This window comes from Typha angustifolia, chromosome 4 (genome assembly GCF_048772165.1).
Source record: "Typha angustifolia cultivar Huaian chromosome 4, ASM4877216v1, whole genome shotgun sequence".
Taxonomy (NCBI): domain Eukaryota; kingdom Viridiplantae; phylum Streptophyta; class Magnoliopsida; order Poales; family Typhaceae; genus Typha; species Typha angustifolia.
The window spans coordinates 3,299,763-3,319,174 of NC_133242.1; the positions used below are offsets into that span (position 1 = coordinate 3,299,763).

General features: G+C 35.1%; 3 protein-coding genes across 7 annotated transcripts; all 3 read right to left on the minus strand.

The window, feature by feature from the left end:
* Positions 1-6,121, minus strand: LOC140758899 (heterogeneous nuclear ribonucleoprotein 1-like). Of its 2 annotated transcripts, none has more exons than XM_073095291.1 (5): positions 5,670-6,121; positions 5,061-5,290; positions 3,740-4,918; positions 695-772; positions 1-594 (listed from the first exon to the last, which is right to left on the minus strand). In XM_073095291.1, exons 2-3 carry the CDS (start codon positions 5,280-5,282, stop codon positions 3,746-3,748), a joined length of 1,395 nt encoding a protein of 464 aa, XP_072951392.1. In that variant the 5' UTR covers positions 5,283-5,290; positions 5,670-6,121; the 3' UTR covers positions 1-594; positions 695-772; positions 3,740-3,745. The 2 variants fall into 2 exon arrangements, with proteins under 2 accessions (XP_072951392.1, XP_072951391.1); XM_073095290.1 differs by having other exon boundaries at positions 691-772; positions 5,670-6,120.
* Positions 6,122-8,263: 2,142 nt separating this feature from the next.
* On the minus strand, positions 8,264-12,911 carry LOC140759487 (ras-related protein RABA5a). 3 transcript variants are annotated; one of them, XM_073096067.1, is made up of 5 exons: positions 12,746-12,911; positions 12,456-12,607; positions 9,624-9,702; positions 8,949-9,350; positions 8,264-8,864 (listed from the first exon to the last, which is right to left on the minus strand). In XM_073096067.1, the coding sequence occupies exons 4-5, from the start codon at positions 9,286-9,288 to the stop codon at positions 8,530-8,532; spliced, it is 675 nt and encodes a 224-aa protein (XP_072952168.1). In that variant the 5' UTR covers positions 9,289-9,350; positions 9,624-9,702; positions 12,456-12,607; positions 12,746-12,911; the 3' UTR covers positions 8,264-8,529. The 3 variants fall into 3 exon arrangements, with proteins under 3 accessions (XP_072952168.1, XP_072952166.1, XP_072952167.1); XM_073096065.1 differs by lacking the exon at positions 9,624-9,702 and having other exon boundaries at positions 8,265-8,864; XM_073096066.1 differs by lacking the exon at positions 9,624-9,702 and having other exon boundaries at positions 8,265-8,864; positions 12,456-12,661.
* Positions 12,912-15,481: 2,570 nt separating this feature from the next.
* Positions 15,482-18,499, minus strand: LOC140759219 (uncharacterized). 2 transcript variants are annotated; one of them, XM_073095720.1, is made up of 5 exons: positions 18,209-18,499; positions 18,057-18,106; positions 16,830-16,911; positions 16,663-16,722; positions 15,482-15,776 (listed from the first exon to the last, which is right to left on the minus strand). In XM_073095720.1, exons 1-4 carry the CDS (start codon positions 18,393-18,395, stop codon positions 16,676-16,678), a joined length of 366 nt encoding a protein of 121 aa, XP_072951821.1. In that variant the 5' UTR covers positions 18,396-18,499; the 3' UTR covers positions 15,482-15,776; positions 16,663-16,675. The 2 variants fall into 2 exon arrangements, with proteins under 2 accessions (XP_072951821.1, XP_072951820.1); XM_073095719.1 differs by having other exon boundaries at positions 15,482-15,779; positions 18,209-18,498.
* Positions 18,500-19,412: the final 913 nt, after the last annotated feature.

A 19,412-nucleotide genomic window follows, 5' to 3' on the forward strand; every position in this document is an offset into this window, starting at 1 on the left:
TAGCATAAAGCATCATAGATTCTGCATAAACCAAATAAAAGCTTATGAGAGTGTTGATACTACAACAAAGATCCAAAACCACAGAAATGAATCACAATATGGAATAATCTTATTCCTAGGGGCCAAATGGCTTCAAGTTTCCCACTAGTAACCACCTCCCTGATACATCTGAGACACAATGGAGAAATAAATGAACAAAACAACTGACAAGAATAAGCAATTTTGACTTGCCAGGAAAGAAAAGCAGCTACCCTGTCTTCTCCTTTTCTTTTTCTTTTTCTGAATGCTACTAGAAGTTTGGTTGGCACATGCCATATGTCTGAACTCTTCTGGGAATATCCCGCAATCAGATTTCAGGAAACAAAACCTAAACTTAACATAAAAACTAATCTCAATTTTCAAACCTTACACAAAATCCTATGTTTGGGTTCTCTAAAGCTGAAGTATGGGTACCTCCCTGGTTAGCTATATATGCTTGCCTAACCATATACGAGATGTATAATCTTCACAGTCTTCAATCTCATTCACTGGATTCTTCACCTATGATAACGTTAATGTTGAAAACAAAGAGAAAATGTCCTTATGCATCAGTACCTGAGAAGATTGAATAGATGTTAGAGAACAACATCTTATTTCATGAAGCATGAGAATCTGAAACTTGGCAATGCAAACCAGGATGATAGAACTTACATACAGTTCCACACTCATGCTGCTCTGCATTCTTGATAAAAATACCTAACATGGAAAATATGCACGCAAGAATTTCACCCCTCTGCAAAAGTTTCCACATATTAAAATGTAGTGAGACAAAGACAGTAAACTACTCCAAATCTATAAACAGAACAGAAAGAATGAATTTAAATTATTAACAATTGTCAGTTCATACAGTATAGACATCCTTCATTTTGTTGAACAGATATTTGGCATTTTCTTTTTCTTTATGCTAATAAAAGTCATTAACCATTTTGTAAAATCGTAAGATGGTTTAATGAGGATTTTCTAATCAAATTTCACCTGAGTAATTGATTATTCAATTTCAGATTTCTGTAGATAAAGGCACAAATTCTAAGAACACAAATTCAAGGAAAGACACTTGTGGTAGTCAATTAAGAGAAGAAGTATTCTTATCCTGGCGCAGACATAATAAAATAATGAAGTCTTCCAAACGATAATCAAAAGAACTCAGGTGGCCTTAAAGTGTGCAATAATAACTCATGTGATGAGAGTCTAAGGACTAGGTAGAACACTAATGCTGATGGCAAGAGAATAGAGATGGAAGTTAAAAGAAATTCTCTTTTCCTTGTTGAAGTCAAGGAGATGATAGAGATAAATAGTTCAATTTATCTGCTAGTACATATTCTATTTAACAATGGCACAATAAGAAAATTTAGGGTATTAAGGGCTTCATATGCTGTATCTATTTCAGATATAATTGTGTACACCTGATCATGGATATGTAGACAACCCCTCTTCAGAAGGCATATATTGTTGTCCATTTGATGATTTAATCATCATCATCCAAGTGCTTCACCATTAATATGGATTGGTTAGAGCACATTTTAAATGAGAAGTCCCTCCCCCAACCCTCCATCGAAGGTGAATATGTCTATAGGCAGCTGACAACCTGAGATCAACAACTCTAGAGAATGGTAGAATGATACTGCTCGAAGAAAAATTACACAAGAGAAGACACTTGCTCAAAATCTATAAGCTCAATGGGCCCGTAGAGATCACTGTCTCAGTTACCAAAGTTTTGGACATAAGAGCATCAATTCAAAAGTTCCTGTTGATATGGGAGAAATCTAAGGGAAGGAGAAAGATGAGTGTCCAGTATAGGGAGTTGCCTAGTTGAGGCATAAATGAACCACAAAGCCGTATGTAGTACGCAAACAGTAAGTGGTTCATTATCCTCGTGGTTTGGTGGTTCTGACCAAGGTGGGATCTGGGGAGGACAAATTGGGGAGGTTTTCCATATATAGTTATACTACCATTACTGTTACAAGGAAAGGATGAAAAAAAGAACCTGATTGTATGCAGAAGCCAATGACACATGCACTTCCTATATTCTAGAATATAGTACGTGCTAGCCAGAATCAAATCCAGAGGAATGAGAACTATGTAACTTCTAGGGTAACATATGCGTACTCTGCATGATTCCCAGCTAAAGCAGATCAAAACCAATTTAGCAATCTGAGTATTTTAAAATTCACAAAGCCACCCATGCCTCTATTCTGTATAACAGACAAGGAATATACATGTCTAGGCTTAGTATATGCAGGTCTCAGAGATATATTTGGATCAAATGTTATCACTTGAAATATATTAGTTTTTGATAAACTAAACACCCATTACGCAGAGTTGCTTTTTGTATGATCCACATTGATAGAGTGATTATATAATTGAACAAAAGGCACCCGGTGTAATGTTGCCCAAGGTGAGTCCCTCATGATTCAGCACATTGATAGATCATTTTGAATCACTTAACTTTAGTAAAATATTCACCTTTATGTACTTGTGGAAGTTTGTCTGTTGTATTAATGAAATGCAAGACCACATCTGCAGCTCCATATGTACCTTATATAGCTTGACTGCTCATAGACCAAAATTGCCTTTAGAAAGTGATTTTTATTGAGAATAGTAGGATAAATCTTTTCCCTTTCTGTAAATTCTAACTTAGCAGTTATATATCCTACTAGCATCATTTGGGGGACAAATCCACTTAATCCATCTTCCAAATGCAACCTTAAGTCCTTAAGGATAACCGATACTCTATGCACCATTATTTGGTTTTTAAAAGGCAAGGTAGAGAAGCAGCAGCTAACATTGGTAGCTGTGCATAGAGGGTCTGTATACCAAGAAATGAGGAAGCATGATCTCTTATAGTTGGGAACCACCTCTGCCTACTGGATTGAAAACCAAGACGGAAGAGATGGTAAAGCTATAAATTTAATTATAATATCTTGTTATTTCTTTCATTAGCTATTGCCAACTGCGATGCATATGATCAATAAAGGGTTGAGTGCAGAAATGAGCAAGCAGGAAGAAAAGAATGTGAAGATCTCATTTTCTTATATCTTAGATCTTTCTAATATCAGCTCAAGTCTGCAGTTTAATGGTTGATGCCCTGCACTAACTGTGTGGGTGGTTTGGAAAACTGGATTTTATAATAATAATGAGATGGTATCTGATAGGTCGATGCGTGAAAGAAATTACCACGGATCTTCCATATCAAATTGCCAAATTTTCCATATGATACCTTAGGTCTCTGATGCATCAACAACCGTTTTATTTCTCTGATGCCAAGTGCAAGGCAGATTTCCAGTACAAGATCCTTTTCCTCTTGTTACTAGCAAAGAACTGATTGTGTTTCTATCTAAAAGGTTTTAACCATTATGTGTGTGGAATATAATAAGAATAGTTAAAATGGGAAATAGGAGTATGGTCTTAGATTAGATAGCCTTAAAAAATGGAAGGAGAATGCTATGTTAAGGCTTATCATTTAGCTTAATGTATATGTTTGAGCAAGCATCAAAAAGGAGACCTCAATTGAAGGAAAAGAAACAAAAGAAGAGAAGTGTGTGGTTCGTACTAGGCTCAACCTACTCAATCTCAGCATGTGTTATTAAACTAGTCAAATCATGGTTTTTCATGAATATAATTTAAATTTTCATTTTGCTATAGAAAGAAAAAAGAGAACACAAGCTAGCAAGAATTAGCATGAGATAAAAAGAATCTCTACCTCTAGTTAACCACCCATATAACCTGCAGAACCTTTGGCCATAATGTCTGAGGTAGCAATGTCAAGTCCATATCCAAATGGACCAGAAGCATCAAGCTCAGAAGGTGCCAAACGCCAAGTTGGGTCTCCATAAACTGAACTGCCACGGTATAGCCTTTCATATGCTCCTTCATATCCATCACGTGATGAACTGAGAGAAACATTTGTAGAGCCAAATCCATTGTTCCTACCAAAACTGGAACCTAAGCTGGAACCATTCTCTCTTCCATAACCCGCAGAGACACCACCATAGCCTGCACCACTCCGTGCACCTTGACCTGAAATAGGAGAATAAGATACACCCCAGTCCAAGCTGTTATTTCCAAAACTGCCAATGCTTTCACTTCCAGAGGTCGTGTATGCATTAGTATTTTCAGATGTTGTATTGAAATTAAGACCGCTGCTACCCCATACATTATGAGTCAATGGGTTAAAACCTAAGCCAGAATTGCTAGTACCTCCACGATATCCACCAACCGGGTTACTAAATCTACTGGAACTCCCACTATAATAGGGGTTTAAATCCTGTCCATAGCCAAGGTTATCATTTGTATCTGAGTTTCCTCCAATAGGGGAGCTCAACCCAGACTCAAAATTCATTCCAGTTCCAAAGCCAGGACCAAATGAAGGGTAGCCATTCCTCCCATTAGCCAATGATCCCAACCTACTGTCCAATCTCATGCCATAATTACCTATCAAGCTCAGATTGCATCCCTGAGTATACTCATTTAGAAAACCATTGACCCTACTATTCAGACCATAGCTATAGCCTCCAACAGGAGAGCGGATATTTGGTCCAGGCGATAGTTCTTTTGGAATGGCTCTCTTAACCTCCACCATCTTACCATTCAGCTCATGGAAGGTTTTGAGCAAGACCTTATCCACAGCATCCTCTGAGTCATAAGTAATGAAACCAAAACCCCTTGGCCTCTGGGTGTTGTGATCATACATCACAACGACATCGATTATTGTCCCAAACTGATCGAAGTACTTCTTGAAATCAATCTCTGTAATGGTAGATGGCAGGCCCCCAACAAATATCTTCTTGGTACGATCAGGAGCTGGTGAGCCATGGGTGCTACCACCATTCCTATTCAGAATATTCTGGTCATCTCTGGGAACAGCTTTCTTGGCCTCCACCTACAAAATTCAACAAACACAACATGAGAATTATAGGATACCCAATGTGGAACCTCTGTGTAGCATTTTCAAAGCCTAAAAATATATCAATGCAATCCTATAACGAAATCAAAGAACCAGAAGACAAAGACGAGGTGGTTACCATCCGTCCATCAATAATGTGCTTCTCCATGACAACTCTCTCAGCGACAACAGGGTCAGCAAACACAATGAATCCGAACCCACGGGCTCGGCCAGTGGTCCGGTCCTTCATGATCACCGCCTCGACCACCTCTCCATAACTCTTGAAGTACTCCCGGAGGCGGTCTTCATTGGTATCCCAGGATATGCCACCAATGAAGAGCTTGCCAAGATCCGACTCCATAACCTTACCTACAAATTCCAACCACAACACACCACAATTACAAATGTAAGAGACAAGAAATTGAAGATCTTGCAGCACAATTTCAACAAAGATCGAATTTTTACCACAATTCCAAGCACAACTCTAAAGAATCGGACGAATCAACCCGAAAACGTAAAAAACAAGAAAGTCTAGATCATGTTCCTGTCGGTTTAATTGCAAACCAAGTTCAGAAAGGACAAACTTTTGTATCTTCTACATCAAATCCAACCAAATCTAAGAATCAGATAGATAGCAAACGGATCGCCTCGAATTCGACAACCCGCTCTAGGATCGATCAGAAGGGAAATCAGATTACCAAAACAAGAAAAGAAACGACAAACTAAAAATAAACAATAAAGAGCTCACCGATCTGAGGCGGGTCGAGATGCGAAATCGAGGAGATCGAATCCGATCTCTCAAGATTTTCGTGGTGGTATATATCAGCAGAACAAAAGAAACCTCTTCATCCTCCCTTCCTCTCCCCCTCTCCTCTCTCCACCAGCTATCTATCTATATATATATATATATATAAACAATATATATATATATATATTTATATATAGGATTTCCGCTACTTTTCCCCCTTCTTTTCTTCTCCCAATTCTGATCGCTTCCCGTTAAATAATGCTCGAACGTAACGATGCGTGAATAAATCTATATCTGTACTTATATATTTAAATGGGAATAAAAAGTAGGATTCTTTTCATATATATATATATATATAAGAAACAGACGGAGGAGGAGGAGAGAAGAAAGGAGAAGGTGGGAGAAATGGAATGGCGAGAAAGAGAGAGAGGAGGAGATGGGTGATGACTGATGAATGACGACGATGGTAGATGATAATGTCTTGGTGCTTTGCATTTCGAACCAAACATTTTTAAGATATTAAATTAATATTCTATTCTCCTCCTCTTGTAATAATTTGCGTAATAAATAATTTTCGGGGGTTTACTCTAACAAAGATGAAATAGAAAGGAAAAAAGAAGGTGGTGGTTGGATAAATTATGAGAATAAAATATATCATTTTACTTCTTATCCAGAATTTTGTAACTATCCGAATTCATTATCCAAATGTTTCTACTTTGTTGTACAATTCAAACATGAACAAGTCTCATATCTTGTTCCTATTATTATCCATGTAAATATATATGCAGTTACTAAATTTGGTATTAGTTTACTATCGGTATCTGAATTTATATCCGAGAAAATATGAATAAGAATATGAAAGGAGGAGATTAGTACAAGTCATCCGAATTGGATTAATCAGTAGATCTACAGGATTGAGAGAGGTTGAGTCCAATCCACTTTGATCATTGCAATCACATGTGAATGTGCAAATTTAGAGGGAAGAAAGGTGGTCCAAAAAAAAAGACTGTCACTTATGCTATCTTTTATTCTTTCATCTCAACCTCATCCCCCCTATCCATTCTCCATCTTCCTATCCAGATTTTATCCATCAATGTCCAGGACTAACTGGCCCTCTTTGGTTGCATGACAAGCCCCCTTATCCATGGATAAGTGGTGATATGTTATCCAAACACTTCAACTGGAACACTAACAAGGAGTAATAGATGTCCCAGCTTGATCAGATAGAACTGAGCAGCTGCTTAGAAGCCTATTTCCTAATTCTAGCAGCATGGGATAGTAAATTCTTGAATAAACTTCCTTGTTCTCGTATAAATCATGGATAGATGTATCCATGATTCTATAAATTGTGTTCTTATAAATTCTATCGAGTACGATATCCTAAGTTGCATGAATAAAAATATAATTATAACAGTTATATTTGAGGATAAAAAAATTAAAAAAAATTGTCAAAAGACTTTTTATTTTTATTTTTTGCAAGGAGGATTTGAAATTAAGAAAGTCCAGCTCTACCATTAGCATGCATCTCCAATTACTCTTTTAGATAACTCCATAGGATAACATTAGTGGCCTACACTTGTTCTTATATAATATATATATAGATAGATATAGGATGGCTGGATACATTTATAAATTATTTGCTACATGATTTGGATTCCATGTTATAGTTTACAAGAATAATTTAATTCCTCTAGTGTAATTTGTATAAATTAAATGTTTGCAATGCATCCTTGGAGAGCATAAAGTTGTACGGTGGAATTATTTTCAAGTAATTGCCAACATACAAAAGGTAGTATACGTTGGCTTTATTCGAATCTTATTACGAATTAAAAGTTGTGGTCAGATTAAAATAGGAGAGAGATGAGAGATATGATAAGGGATGGTGACCCTCCAACCAAAGTTGTGCTGTGCTATTTATTCATCACCACAACAAACCATAGAAGCACGTTGTCATGAACATAAACACTAATGGTGGGTGTTGTAATGGATGATGGGTTCTTTTCCTTCTTTTTTTTCCTTTTTTTTTTGGTATAATTGCTGCGGATCAGAATTATCGTTATGTTCTTTGAAATATATATATATATATACCATAGTTAAACATGAAGTTGATATCTTAGTATATTCGAAAAACTTCGAGAAAAAGAGCCTTATGACAATTGTGATATTTGAAAAATTCAACAGAGATTATGTGAAAGACTAAATGATTAATGTTCATGATGGAGAATCCTACTTTGACACTATGACTCATGTTATTGATTGAGTTTGATTGAGCATCTAAGGTTTGGGTAAGCAATTAATCTCAATAATATCTAACTTGGGAAGCATACAAATGGATAGGGAGAGGTCTGTAATCATTCTTACCCTTTTCTGGGAGGAGTTCCCTTGGTTTCCACAATACCACTAGTTCAAAAAAGGAGAACTCTGGCCATAAAGTAGGAGAGATGCTAATTTTACATCGGCTCATGTCAATCATGTGAGCAATGATTTTGGTCATTATTTAGTGCGGATTCACTGAAGACTTTGATCCTCACAACTGCTGCTCATAACTTTAATCTATATGCAGATGATTTGGGAAGAAGAAGAAGAAGAAGAAAATCTTTAAAACAACCAGAAAATAATCTATGTACCTTTTAAATGTTAAGAAATCTTCAATGATTCCTCGATGTCCTGAAGAGTATCTACTTGGTTCTGACCGTTGAACAAACTAAAAAAAAAAAAAAAATTCTGACGAGATATTTCATGAATAACTTGGACGCAGACATATATACCTTTACAGCAGAGGAAAAGAAAGCCAATCAAGTAAATATAGCCACTCGGAAGGAAAAGAAGGAAGAAACAAATTTGACTAGCAATGAGGGCCTTATGAAGAACAGCACCATCGTTTCGTGGCTCCCTCATCTGTTTCATTTGTTCCACTCTGCAACACCACTGTCTTACCATTTGACAATGATGAAATCTCTTGCTTCTTCTGTTCTTGAGATAAAAACACCTTCCTGCTCAAGATTTTATAGATCTCTTTAACGACTGTCTGAAAGGCAGCCGCGACGTTAGATGAATCCAGTGCAGAGGTTTCCATGAAGAAGAGACCCTGAGCCTCAGCTAGGGCTTTGCCTTCTGCAGTGGTTACTTCTCTCGCATCCTTTAGATCCGTTTTGTTGCCCACCAAAATGGTTACTACATTCATGTCAGAGTGAGCTGTTCCAGAGTAAAAGAGACTCAATAAATCATTAAATGTTCTTCTCTAAGCATAATAAACACAATAAGTAATACGATGCTTACTTTGGAGCTCATTAAGCCACCGACCAATACTATCAAATGTCTGACGCCTACTAATGTCATATACCACAAGAGCCCCAACAGCTCCCCGATAGTATGCTGAAGTCACAGCTCTAAAGCGCTCCTGACCAGCAGTGTCCCATATCTGAGCTTTAACTTCTTTCCCATCAATGTCCATCTTCTGTGTTTGGAACTCTACACCTAGAGTGGACTTGGAGTTCGGGTAGAACTCATTACGTGCAAATCTCGCAAGCAGGTTTGATTTACCAACCGACGAGTCTCCAATTAATACAATCTTGAAAAGATAGTCCTGACTCTGTTCTTCCTCCCCATAGTAAGCCATCTTGTGGCCTCTATGTTCTGCCACTTCCTGTGCGGCACCTCACTAGAAGATCATAACAAAAACTGCCAAGAAACAAGTAGGCATGGCATCCATTATATACAAGAAAATGTAGAAGTTAACAAAAGGTTAAGGACCGGAACAAAAAAGGGCTGTCCAATATCTGCTTGTCTACTTCTAATTTGATCCTGCCAAATGGCATGTTCTCTAATATAACCAGCTTTCATACTTAAAAGTTAACATACGACAACTAGATAGATATTGAAAATGAGAGTAATAACATCATGCACTGAATAGGTAATAACATCTTTCTGGTGTTGAAAATTGAAATGACTGACCAATACAATAGTCTTCTAGCTGGAAGGACTGAGAATCATTTTAGGAAGCAGCTTCAGGCCTCTCAGCTTGAATAATAAACTAACAGAAGTGCCCACATTAGCAGAATACAAAAGATTTCTTTTACAATAAATGCCTAACGAATTATGTATAAGATAGGGAACTGCTAACTTTTTCCCACACAGCAAGTCTATTGTTTTGGTTCTTCAAGACCATAAACAGGAAGTTGGCAACTGACATGTGCTATAGAGATAGACATTGACAGCCAAAATGTCACATGATCTTAATTAGTCACTGAATCTAATATAAGATTGAATGAAGGTAAAAAAGGAATCAATCAGAAGTCACAGATATAGACGCAAATCTAAATCATCTCAATATAACAGACCTATACAATCTAAATCAGCCGAGTTGACAGGGATCAACCAAAACTTCATTAGAATCTATAATAACTTGCAGCAAACAAAACCCATCCCTTCAATGGCTTGATGCTTAACATTTTGAAGAATGTAAAGGACAAATTATTCTAAATTATCACTAGATTGATGAAACAATCACATGTATATCCTTCTTTTAGTCCTTTAGTTGTAAATCATTAGGTACTATCTACAGCTACTCGTTCATTTTTATTATAACTTTGGATCTGCTCACATAGCAATACATTTGTCATAATACAAATCCATTAATTGAAGGAAAAGAACTTTGATCAGAAAAGAACAAAATCCACATAATAATCAGTTAGTTTCAACATCAAAATATGTTTCATGAAGCATTAAAGTCCATTAGCCATTGACTTCATATTCTAAAAGATCTTTACTCCCTAACGTGAATCCCATATTTCTCTTCCTCCCTAATGGTTGGCTACAAAATAGATCACACCACACTCATTACTCACAACATTAACTTCAAAATTGGGTAATACTAAAATAACACTCAGGATTGTTAATACAAATGCTGAGCAAGAATTCGACCAGTGCCACTAATTGAGAAGAGATATAATGAATCCTTAGATATTATACATTATCTTTCATCATGTTCACAGGAATACAGATTACTGAATTGATAATATCTAATACTTCATTCATAATTTATACTTCTGAAATAAAAACACCTCATATTTCATCTGGACTCTGGTTTACTTACTAAAGCAACTTCATTCGACTCTTCACACCCAAGCTCATGTTCCGATTTTTGAAATCATTTTATACATTTTGCATACTTGCATTTTCCTAGATAAAACAACTAGCCCACAAAACCCTCTAAAAGATGTTGATCAAGAGAAAAACTGAGGGCTTAGACTGTCAAAAAGAAGCTGATCAGTGCGGGTTGGCCTCTAAACCTAACTCTTTGCCCAGCCTGATTCTTGAATTTATATCCTAGCAGACAGGCGTCATTATCCCTTTGTTCTTACAGGACTGTCATAGCCTGAGATTTTTGTCCTTCAGCTCATCTCCTGGCTCCCTTACTTCCTCAAATATCTCTGCCGACAAGAACGTAACATGCCACAATGTAATCCTTAAAATCTTGATATAAATAAGCTCCAGAAATATAGGCACATATATGAGCTTGTAGCAAAGCAACCTCAAAAGATATTTGCATCTTTGGTTAAAATATGCCCTAGGAGTGAATACATGTCCCTGTACAAATCTCATCGAATAGTTGTTCAAACCGCCAACGTAAGAATTTGAGATAATGTCAGGTATGAGAACACCTAGTTGTTAAATTAATCCAATCTCTTGACATAGCCTTCTAAACTTTGAATTTGTAGTTAATTATGATACAGAGAAGGATTTTCCATGGCATACAAGTGCTTCCCTACCAATTAAGTTGCCCGTGATGCTATTGGCAACACCGATATTAGGTAAGATCAATGTCAAAGGCAACTTGCAATGTGAGTGATTAAGTGACCAGTAGAACATATGCAGTAGGCTGATGTATCTGTAGGTGTATCTGAATTTTATATTTACCAATAGGCAAACATATAAAAATAAATAAACATCTAAATTTGCAGATTATTTGAAAGAATAGGAAATAGATAAGCAGAATTATCATCTAAGTATGGTGTTTAACTGGAATACTGGAAGTCTTTGCAGTGCAACCAAGAGAATGCAAATGCAGAGGCAAGTGCATAGACCTTATTTCAAAATTTTGAAATAAGGTAGTTCAAACAGATAATCAAAAATTAAATTTTTTTCATTCAACATAGATCTAACGTCAGTAATAAGGTAAGTATCAACAGTTAATGTAAGCCTAGCTGATTCCCTCTTTGGTTATGAAATTCTTAATTCCACCTTCTTATTTGGATTTTGGTGCAGCACGAAAAGAATTGATAGTACAACTTCTTATTCATTACACAGCATAAATATGCACCTACAAAAGTACGTCCCCATTATATGAGTGAATGCAATATCAAAAAGAAAAAGAAAACAAAAACCAACATACCTAACAGATTCATTAAATGTCAGTAAAGCAGGGCAAGACAAAAGTAACATGCAACTATACTTGATTTATCGAGTCATAACTGCAGCTCTATAGTCACTACTGACACCTAAGTTTTCCTAGAATGTGAATAATGGTGCTTGATGAAGATACACAGTTCCTACACCAGCAACTAAAAGAAGTAAAGAAACTAAAAAGAAAAAAAAAAACATTAACAGCTTACAGACCCAACCGATTAATCTATAATATGCTATCCATCAAGGGTCAAGAAACTTGTGCAAATCCAATCAGTTCTTCGCAAGTCGCCATTTTTATCATGGATTTATGCATCTAAACTAATTTCTTCCAGGAAAGATGAGAGCTTTTCGCAAAAGGAAGCGGCGATGACTACTTACCCTCCAATTTCCGGACGGGAAAAGCGATCGTGTCCCCTCCTCGGGCGACAAATCTCTAGATTTGAAGAGAAGGAATCCAAATCTAGAGATTGGAGTGGAACCGTCGGTGGAGAGGAAGAAAAGAAGGTGAGATCTGAGGAAGAGAAGAAGCGCTGCAACCACAAAAGAGGGGTGTCAATAAATGGAGAGATGCGTCCGAAATGCTCCTAAGGAAATCGGAAAAAAGAAACATTTATAATGATAAGGTAATAATTACTCATTAATGAATGAATAGAAAGAAACGGGCGAACCTCGTGATTTGATCAAAAGCTCGACAATTCTCGTTCTTTTTCCCTCTCTTTCCCTTTGAGCTACATCGATCTAATAAATTTCTAGTCTGGAATTTGTGAAGAAGAAAGGGAGGAGTTCTTCGCCTCTTTGTCGCCTCTTCCTCGCAGAGGAGACGAGAAATTTTAATTAGTAGGAACGCTAGATCGGGCATAGTAGTCAAACCCGTTTTGTTTAAGGATCCGGTTTGGGCGAAAAAAGAAAATGAAAAAAAAATCCACATATTTACGGTTTATACCCTGTATTTCTAATATTTATAAATTACATCATTTATATTATACAAAAACTATTTATACAACACACCCTGGGTATTTTATTTATTTGCCAGACGTACATAAACTTGATTACTGCACAAGAAGTTGATATCTATAAATACATTTTAGATTTAATTATATATTTATCTCCAATAAAGAAAGTGCTCGATTCATAATTTCTCTCAGAAAAATATAAACTTAATAGTATCTCAATCAGACACGGATAATATTAGATATATACACGCAAGTAAGTATAGTTTGATGAACAAATTATTCAAATTAAAAATAAATAAACTTCAATCACTTTCAACCCTATAAGTGATAGTGAGGCTTCATCCAATGGCAATGGCCCCAGCTTAACAAAAACAGAGTCCAACCCGTGTTTGTAAAAGGATGGATGAAGCTTCCTTATAAATAGTCATGTTGAAATATTTAGATATATGTGTTCATATTTCAGAGAATCATCTAGTGGGGTCAAGAATATAGATACCAAGTTATTCTATGAGTATTATTAAGAGTTAGAAGTTTTAATATAAATATTATGGTTTTTATTCTTTTCATATTAGATGTCGGTCAAGACGTTTAAGAAGCCAATAACTATTTGTTGTACCATGACATAATCTATGATCACCTAAAGAAGGACAGGATGAAAAATGTTGAACAGAAAAATAATATGAAGGATGAGAAAAGTTGGGTAAAAAGGAGACAAAGATAATATCATTTGTGTGAACTCTGCAAGTAATCCCATATGGTCATGATGTGGAAGATTACTGACTGTGTATACATTCCTAAACCTAATAGTCTCTCTTCTTCTTCTTCTTCTTGTTCTCATTTAATCATATATTATAATTATTTTATTCAAAGTAATTGGAATTATCATATTAGAAGCAACCCTTTTAAAAAAAATTAAAAAAGAAAAGAAAAGAAGAGAGATTTGACGTATCGAGAAAGCCAATCAGCAACGGTATTAGTTTTTCGGTAAATAAAAGAAAACGTATGGTTTTTGAGAATAAAAGTGATTCACAATTAGATTTCAACGGATGAATTTGATTGACATTTGATTTGGGCCAATTTTAGGGCCTTAACTTTAGCCTTAACAACAACGGTTTCTTTTTTCACTTGATACTCTTATGAATAAGATTGTATCATTTTTTTTTTAATTTAGAGAATAAATTAGAAATTTTTATTTCGAGATGAATATGTAATTAAACCTTTTTTACTTTTATATTTGGGAGCTTTCTTTGACCAAACTAGTCATATTTTAAACTTTATTTATCAAGAATAGACGACAAAACCTAGTATCAAAATTGGTTTGTTTCATTATAGCTATAGGTAGAACACTAAAAGTTAAACATTTTACTGTTCTAAAAGTAAAACACATATCAACCTTTTGCTTAATAAAATGCTAGTCTTATTAGTGTTTTTATTGAAACATTTTATTAGGGAAAGATGATACACATAAAATGTAAAATAATTAAATTTATTTTAGTGTTAAAAGCACTAAACTATTCACCCTCTTATTAAGACGTTGAATTATTCACTTTTGTTGATCATAACTTTTTAATCGATAATCTATTTTAGACTAATAATGTCATTACGACGATGAAAGAAAAATGATCGTAACAATTGATAGAAACTTAATGACACCTCAAATAAAAAAGATATAGTTAAAAAATATAAAGAAAAGTTTAGTAACTTTATAACTTTGTGCTCAATTATTTATTTTAGTTATAAAAATATGTTGTTACGAAGATATGTAAAAATATAACTATAAGTTGGAAGACGTTCGCGTAGCCAACTGTGCTAACTCCAAATTTTACTTTTAATTTATTTTCTAAAACTTAAAGTGTGGAATAAGTTAGCATGTTTTATAAAAATAGGTGTTTTAATATTTTCTTATCATCAATTTTATTTACGACTAAAGTTAAACATCAGACTCATTTTGGTATTTAATTTGGAGTATGGTCTATTTTGATAAAAAAAAAGAGAACTAGTTGGGTGAAAAACTCGATAATTTGGCAGCTAGTTAGTTACGAGTTAAAAAGGACGAGTGTTATCTGACGGAGGTGACAAGTGAATGGTGTTAGAGCAGTGCAAATTATAGGAATAGTGGTCCTTCTAACTTTGTCACAGATTGAAGGACGATGGACCGCTACGGACACATGGGCAAAAGATTTGCATAAGTACTACCCATCCAATCTACACAGAATTAACTCCAAATCATTTCCCAATCCAACATCGATTTGGTAAATCTTATGTTTTACCCGACCATATCGTTTTCATCCAGAGTAAAATTTCAATCCATATTGGAGTCTGAGATGGTATGGACCTATTTCGATCCAAATATCAACTCTTTGTTAAAATAGTGTTAATGTTAATCTATTATATAGGATGTAAATCACAAATAGATCGAAAGACAGATAGTATGCACTTTTATGCATGCAGTTCTATGAACGGAGATGTTGATTAATGGGTATAAACATCAGATCACATTGTTTTTATACAAAAGATAGGTAGATATATGTATACTATTCACACATTACAATGATTCCACAATTCATATTCATAGCTACTCGCGAGTATCTTACGAGATTGTATCGCCTTTTCTTTCTTCTTGAAAAGGATCAAAAGATACATCACATTGTTCCAAAGCCCCTGATCGTTGCGGGAATTCAGGAAATGCTGTGTGGTAGACAAAAATATGGCACCTTCATTCTATTTCTTGTAGCAATGGCAAATGCTGCTGCAAGTACCAGAAAAAAAATATTAGTAGATGGAAGTGATTCTGGACCAAAATAGACTACCGAACTTAGTTGCATTGAGAGTGTTGAAGAAGAAAAGTATCATTTTATACAATGGTAGCAAAATATAGGAGCAGATGTTTGATTGCATGAATCAAGTAGGGCAAACTGCAAAGAGTTACTCCTCCACATCTTATAAGCTAGAGGCAGTACGTTTATTATCGGAAAAGAAGAACAAAATCTGAGAATGGTTGAATGTATATGCTTCATTGGTAGAACAGAATCATTCCATTTTCATGAAAGTTGCTGAAAGAGAGCTAGCAATCTAATGAAACTTTGTGCATAAGTCAGTGCAATTGCAGTTACACTGCTCTTTTTAGTTGTAGCGAGAAAGATTGGGCAGCCAGATGCAATTTGGCAGTGGTACATATAAGAAGATGTAAATTGGAATAGCCATCAGGAACTAAGATGTTAGATCAGAATAGCTATTAGGAACCACTTTGCTGAATGAATCTGAAAGGTGCACATCAAGCCAAAGATGAAAGGAATGCTGTTAAAAGAAAACATGAGACCAAATCAATTTATCAAATGCACAATGAAGAAAGGCTCTTTGAGTTCCTGATTTTTAGAATAGGCTATCTTATAGCTACAAAAATTGCATCTCAATAAGAGAGGTGGAAAATTTGAAAGCTAAAAGGCTAGCTAGTAATCTTATCCTTCGAGGAAGGAAAATATAGATTCAAAATTCTAGTAATTGATCATTTCCTAACACATGTATATGGATTAAAAATTCAAGCATTTTCTTATATGCTGTTTCACTAATAAGTTACTATAACAGTTCAAGTTCACTAACACACATGTCACAGGCGATAAGCCCATACTTACTGGTTTGAAGTTTTCAACCAGAAAAGAATCTTTTCCATGACTGCCATGGAAGAAAGCCACCTGAAATAGAAAAGAGAAGATTAAGATGTAAAATCCAACATGATCAATAAAATCTCTTCTGAATCATTTGTCACCATAAATCTATTCTGTGAGATATTGAAACATACCACAACCAGGGCAGCGAACGTAGTAGTCGTTTTTAAGTACAAGGCCAGAACCACCACAAACTCCACATTTTTTCTGCTCAATCTACCAGAGGATGCAGGAAAAGTTAATGTCAGAATAAACATTCAGCAGGTTGACATTAGTCTAGGATATTTATTTGATGCATCAAAAGTACTTATTTGTGAATTAGGCATTGTTTATACACGCTTTACAAATAAATATTCACTTATATATACTTTAGTCAAACCTAACGTAGGTCGTGTTTTAGTTTATGCATGAAAAAAATATGAAGAGGTATAATAAAATTATGTACACAGAGATAAGAGAAATAATTACCAATTTACCCCTCTACGCTATCGAAAATAGAAAAAATCCTTATAAAATAATAAGTATTAATATATTAATGTACACTAATAAATATTATTATAAAATATGAATAAAAAATATTTATAGAAAAATAATATTTCTTTTATCGAAATAACCTTATTAAAATTGTAAGCTATTAGTAAAAAAAGAGAAAAATTTAAGCACAAAAATATCAAATGAATTATCTATTTATTATTATATAAAGTATATTTCATGATAATAATTTGAAAATATTATATTATCATATAATATATTTTATTGATAGTATGAAATTAATAATTATATTGTATAAATTATCTTATTTGCTTTAGTTATATTAAATATATTAGAACTAATACATCTCGTAAGAGCAATACAGTAATTAATTGGCATATTATATTAATCACTTTGTGCCAAACCAAACAATAAAATAGGCATAAACTTTTGAAAGTAACTAATTTGCACCTATGCACCAACCAAACTAGGCCGTAATTTTTAGGAATAATTTCATTTAGACTCTCTGAACTATCACCGTTTACCTTATACGTTCTCTAAAAAATTTTCTTCACTACATACACCCTCCGAACTAAAAAGTTTTTTAGTTTAGAAATTCTTATAGTTACCTTTTCTCTTAGTGAGTATATATAAAAAATAGTAATAGTTCAGAGTTCTAAGTTGAATTATCTCTAGTTTTAATCATTCATTGACCCAGAATTTTCATATTTGTTATTTGGATTATTTACATTATTGTGCATAATAAGTAGCATAAATCAAACTAACAACATTCCACAACACTACATATCTATGTAACTCTAATAGCATAAACTAAATCAAATTGAACAAATATAAAGAAACAACTATGAGCCATGAGAAGGGCGTCTTACAATTCTTTTCCCAAACTCAATTCCTGCAACAACGAATGGCGTAATTCCAGCTGAGGAACAAAAAAAATCAACAACCAAACAACCAATCGGCAGGATATTAGAAGAAAAACAAAATCCAAATGGAAGAGATGGGGGTGTGATTGGGGTTTTACCCAAAGCACCGACGGCGATCTGCCAAGTTATCTCCACGGGGGGTAATGAATCAGTAGCTCCGTTATCCACGGCATGGATTTTTGTCGGAGCTACGGCTCTACCGAGACGAGGACTTATCCGACCTCCTAAGACTTTATTCCGGGGAAGAGAACGTGCCATGGATAAAGGAACCGAGCAAGCTTCCATGGCGCAAGAAGAAGGAGGAGGAGAGATATGAGACGCAGAGAAGCCGAAGCCAGCATTGAGCAGGACTCCAATATCACGAATGTTTTAGCCACGTTCGTGTGGTTTGGGCTCAACCACCGGATAATTGATAAATCCCATATGACAGGGCAATTTTCAAATAACACCTTATATAGATATATATTCTAGATTTGTGCATTCCAACCCCTCTCTTTTGCATATATTTTTCATATGATACTAAGGTCAACTTAAAACTAATTTGCGAGTCCTCTTCCGTCGGGCGTTCGAATGACCTACGCAGCCGTTCGAACAGTCAAAACAGTTATCTGTATGTACGAACGTATACATACATTTGAAAGCTCCTTTCCGGCGTTCGAACGCGTTAGCTAGAATTCCTTATTATTTAGCAAACAAACGAATACTACTATCTATCAAACCAAAGCAAGAAAGATAATGAGTGGTTAGGGAACTATATCATATCAACCTAGCATGTTTCCTCCATCTTGTCCTTAAAGTGTGAAGTCGAAAAATTATTCCATCATATTGGTCTCTAGCTCCCACGTTGTCCTTGTCCGGTAATTTGCACCAATTTGGTCTTGTGCCATCGCCGTTGTCTAGCAAGAGCACCTGCATTGGTCGGTAACCTCTATGTCTTCCAAGGGCTCGGGCAGATCTATTTTCGTCACCCGATCATCTCCAATCCTTTCTCACAACAACGAAACATGGAATACCGGATTTCCTATAAAATTATAGGGAAATAAGGTCTCTTTGATGTAGGTTCTGATCTTACTAGCTGACGACCAAAAGTCATGAATTCAACGTAAATCCTAGAGTTGATGGTTGACTATATGCATGTTTGAACTCATTTCTTAGAAGAGTTAGTCAATTATCCAATTTATATATCGAGCATAGCTAGTTCCTTTTGTCTAACCTATGAATTTATGAACTCATTATATATATTTAAAAAAAAATTATAGGCAAAGAAGGGATCAAATTGCAAATAGCTTAAAAGTGGTATTA

Bases quoted from the DNA above. Each gene is read 5' to 3' on its own strand.
- LOC140758899 (XM_073095291.1), bottom strand. From the start codon at position 5,282: ATGGAGTCGGATCTTGGCAAGCTCTTCATTGGTGGCATATCCTGGGAT. The intron at 4,919-5,060 runs GTAACCACCTCG...TGAATTTTGTAG, and splicing joins ACATTATTGATGGACGGATG to GTGGAGGCCAAGAAAGCTGT.
- LOC140759487 (XM_073096067.1), bottom strand. From the start codon at position 9,288: ATGGCTTACTATGGGGAGGAAGAACAGAGTCAGGACTATCTTTTCAAG. The intron at 8,865-8,948 runs GTAAGCATCGTA...ACTCTGGAACAG, and splicing joins GTGGCTTAATGAGCTCCAAA to CTCACTCTGACATGAATGTA.
- LOC140759219 (XM_073095720.1), bottom strand. From the start codon at position 18,395: ATGGAAGCTTGCTCGGTTCCTTTATCCATGGCACGTTCTCTTCCCCGG. The intron at 16,912-18,056 runs GTAAGACGCCCT...ATCCTCTGGTAG, and splicing joins TTGAGTTTGGGAAAAGAATT to ATTGAGCAGAAAAAATGTGG. The intron at 16,723-16,829 runs GTATGTTTCAAT...TTTCTATTTCAG, and splicing joins CGTTCGCTGCCCTGGTTGTG to GTGGCTTTCTTCCATGGCAG.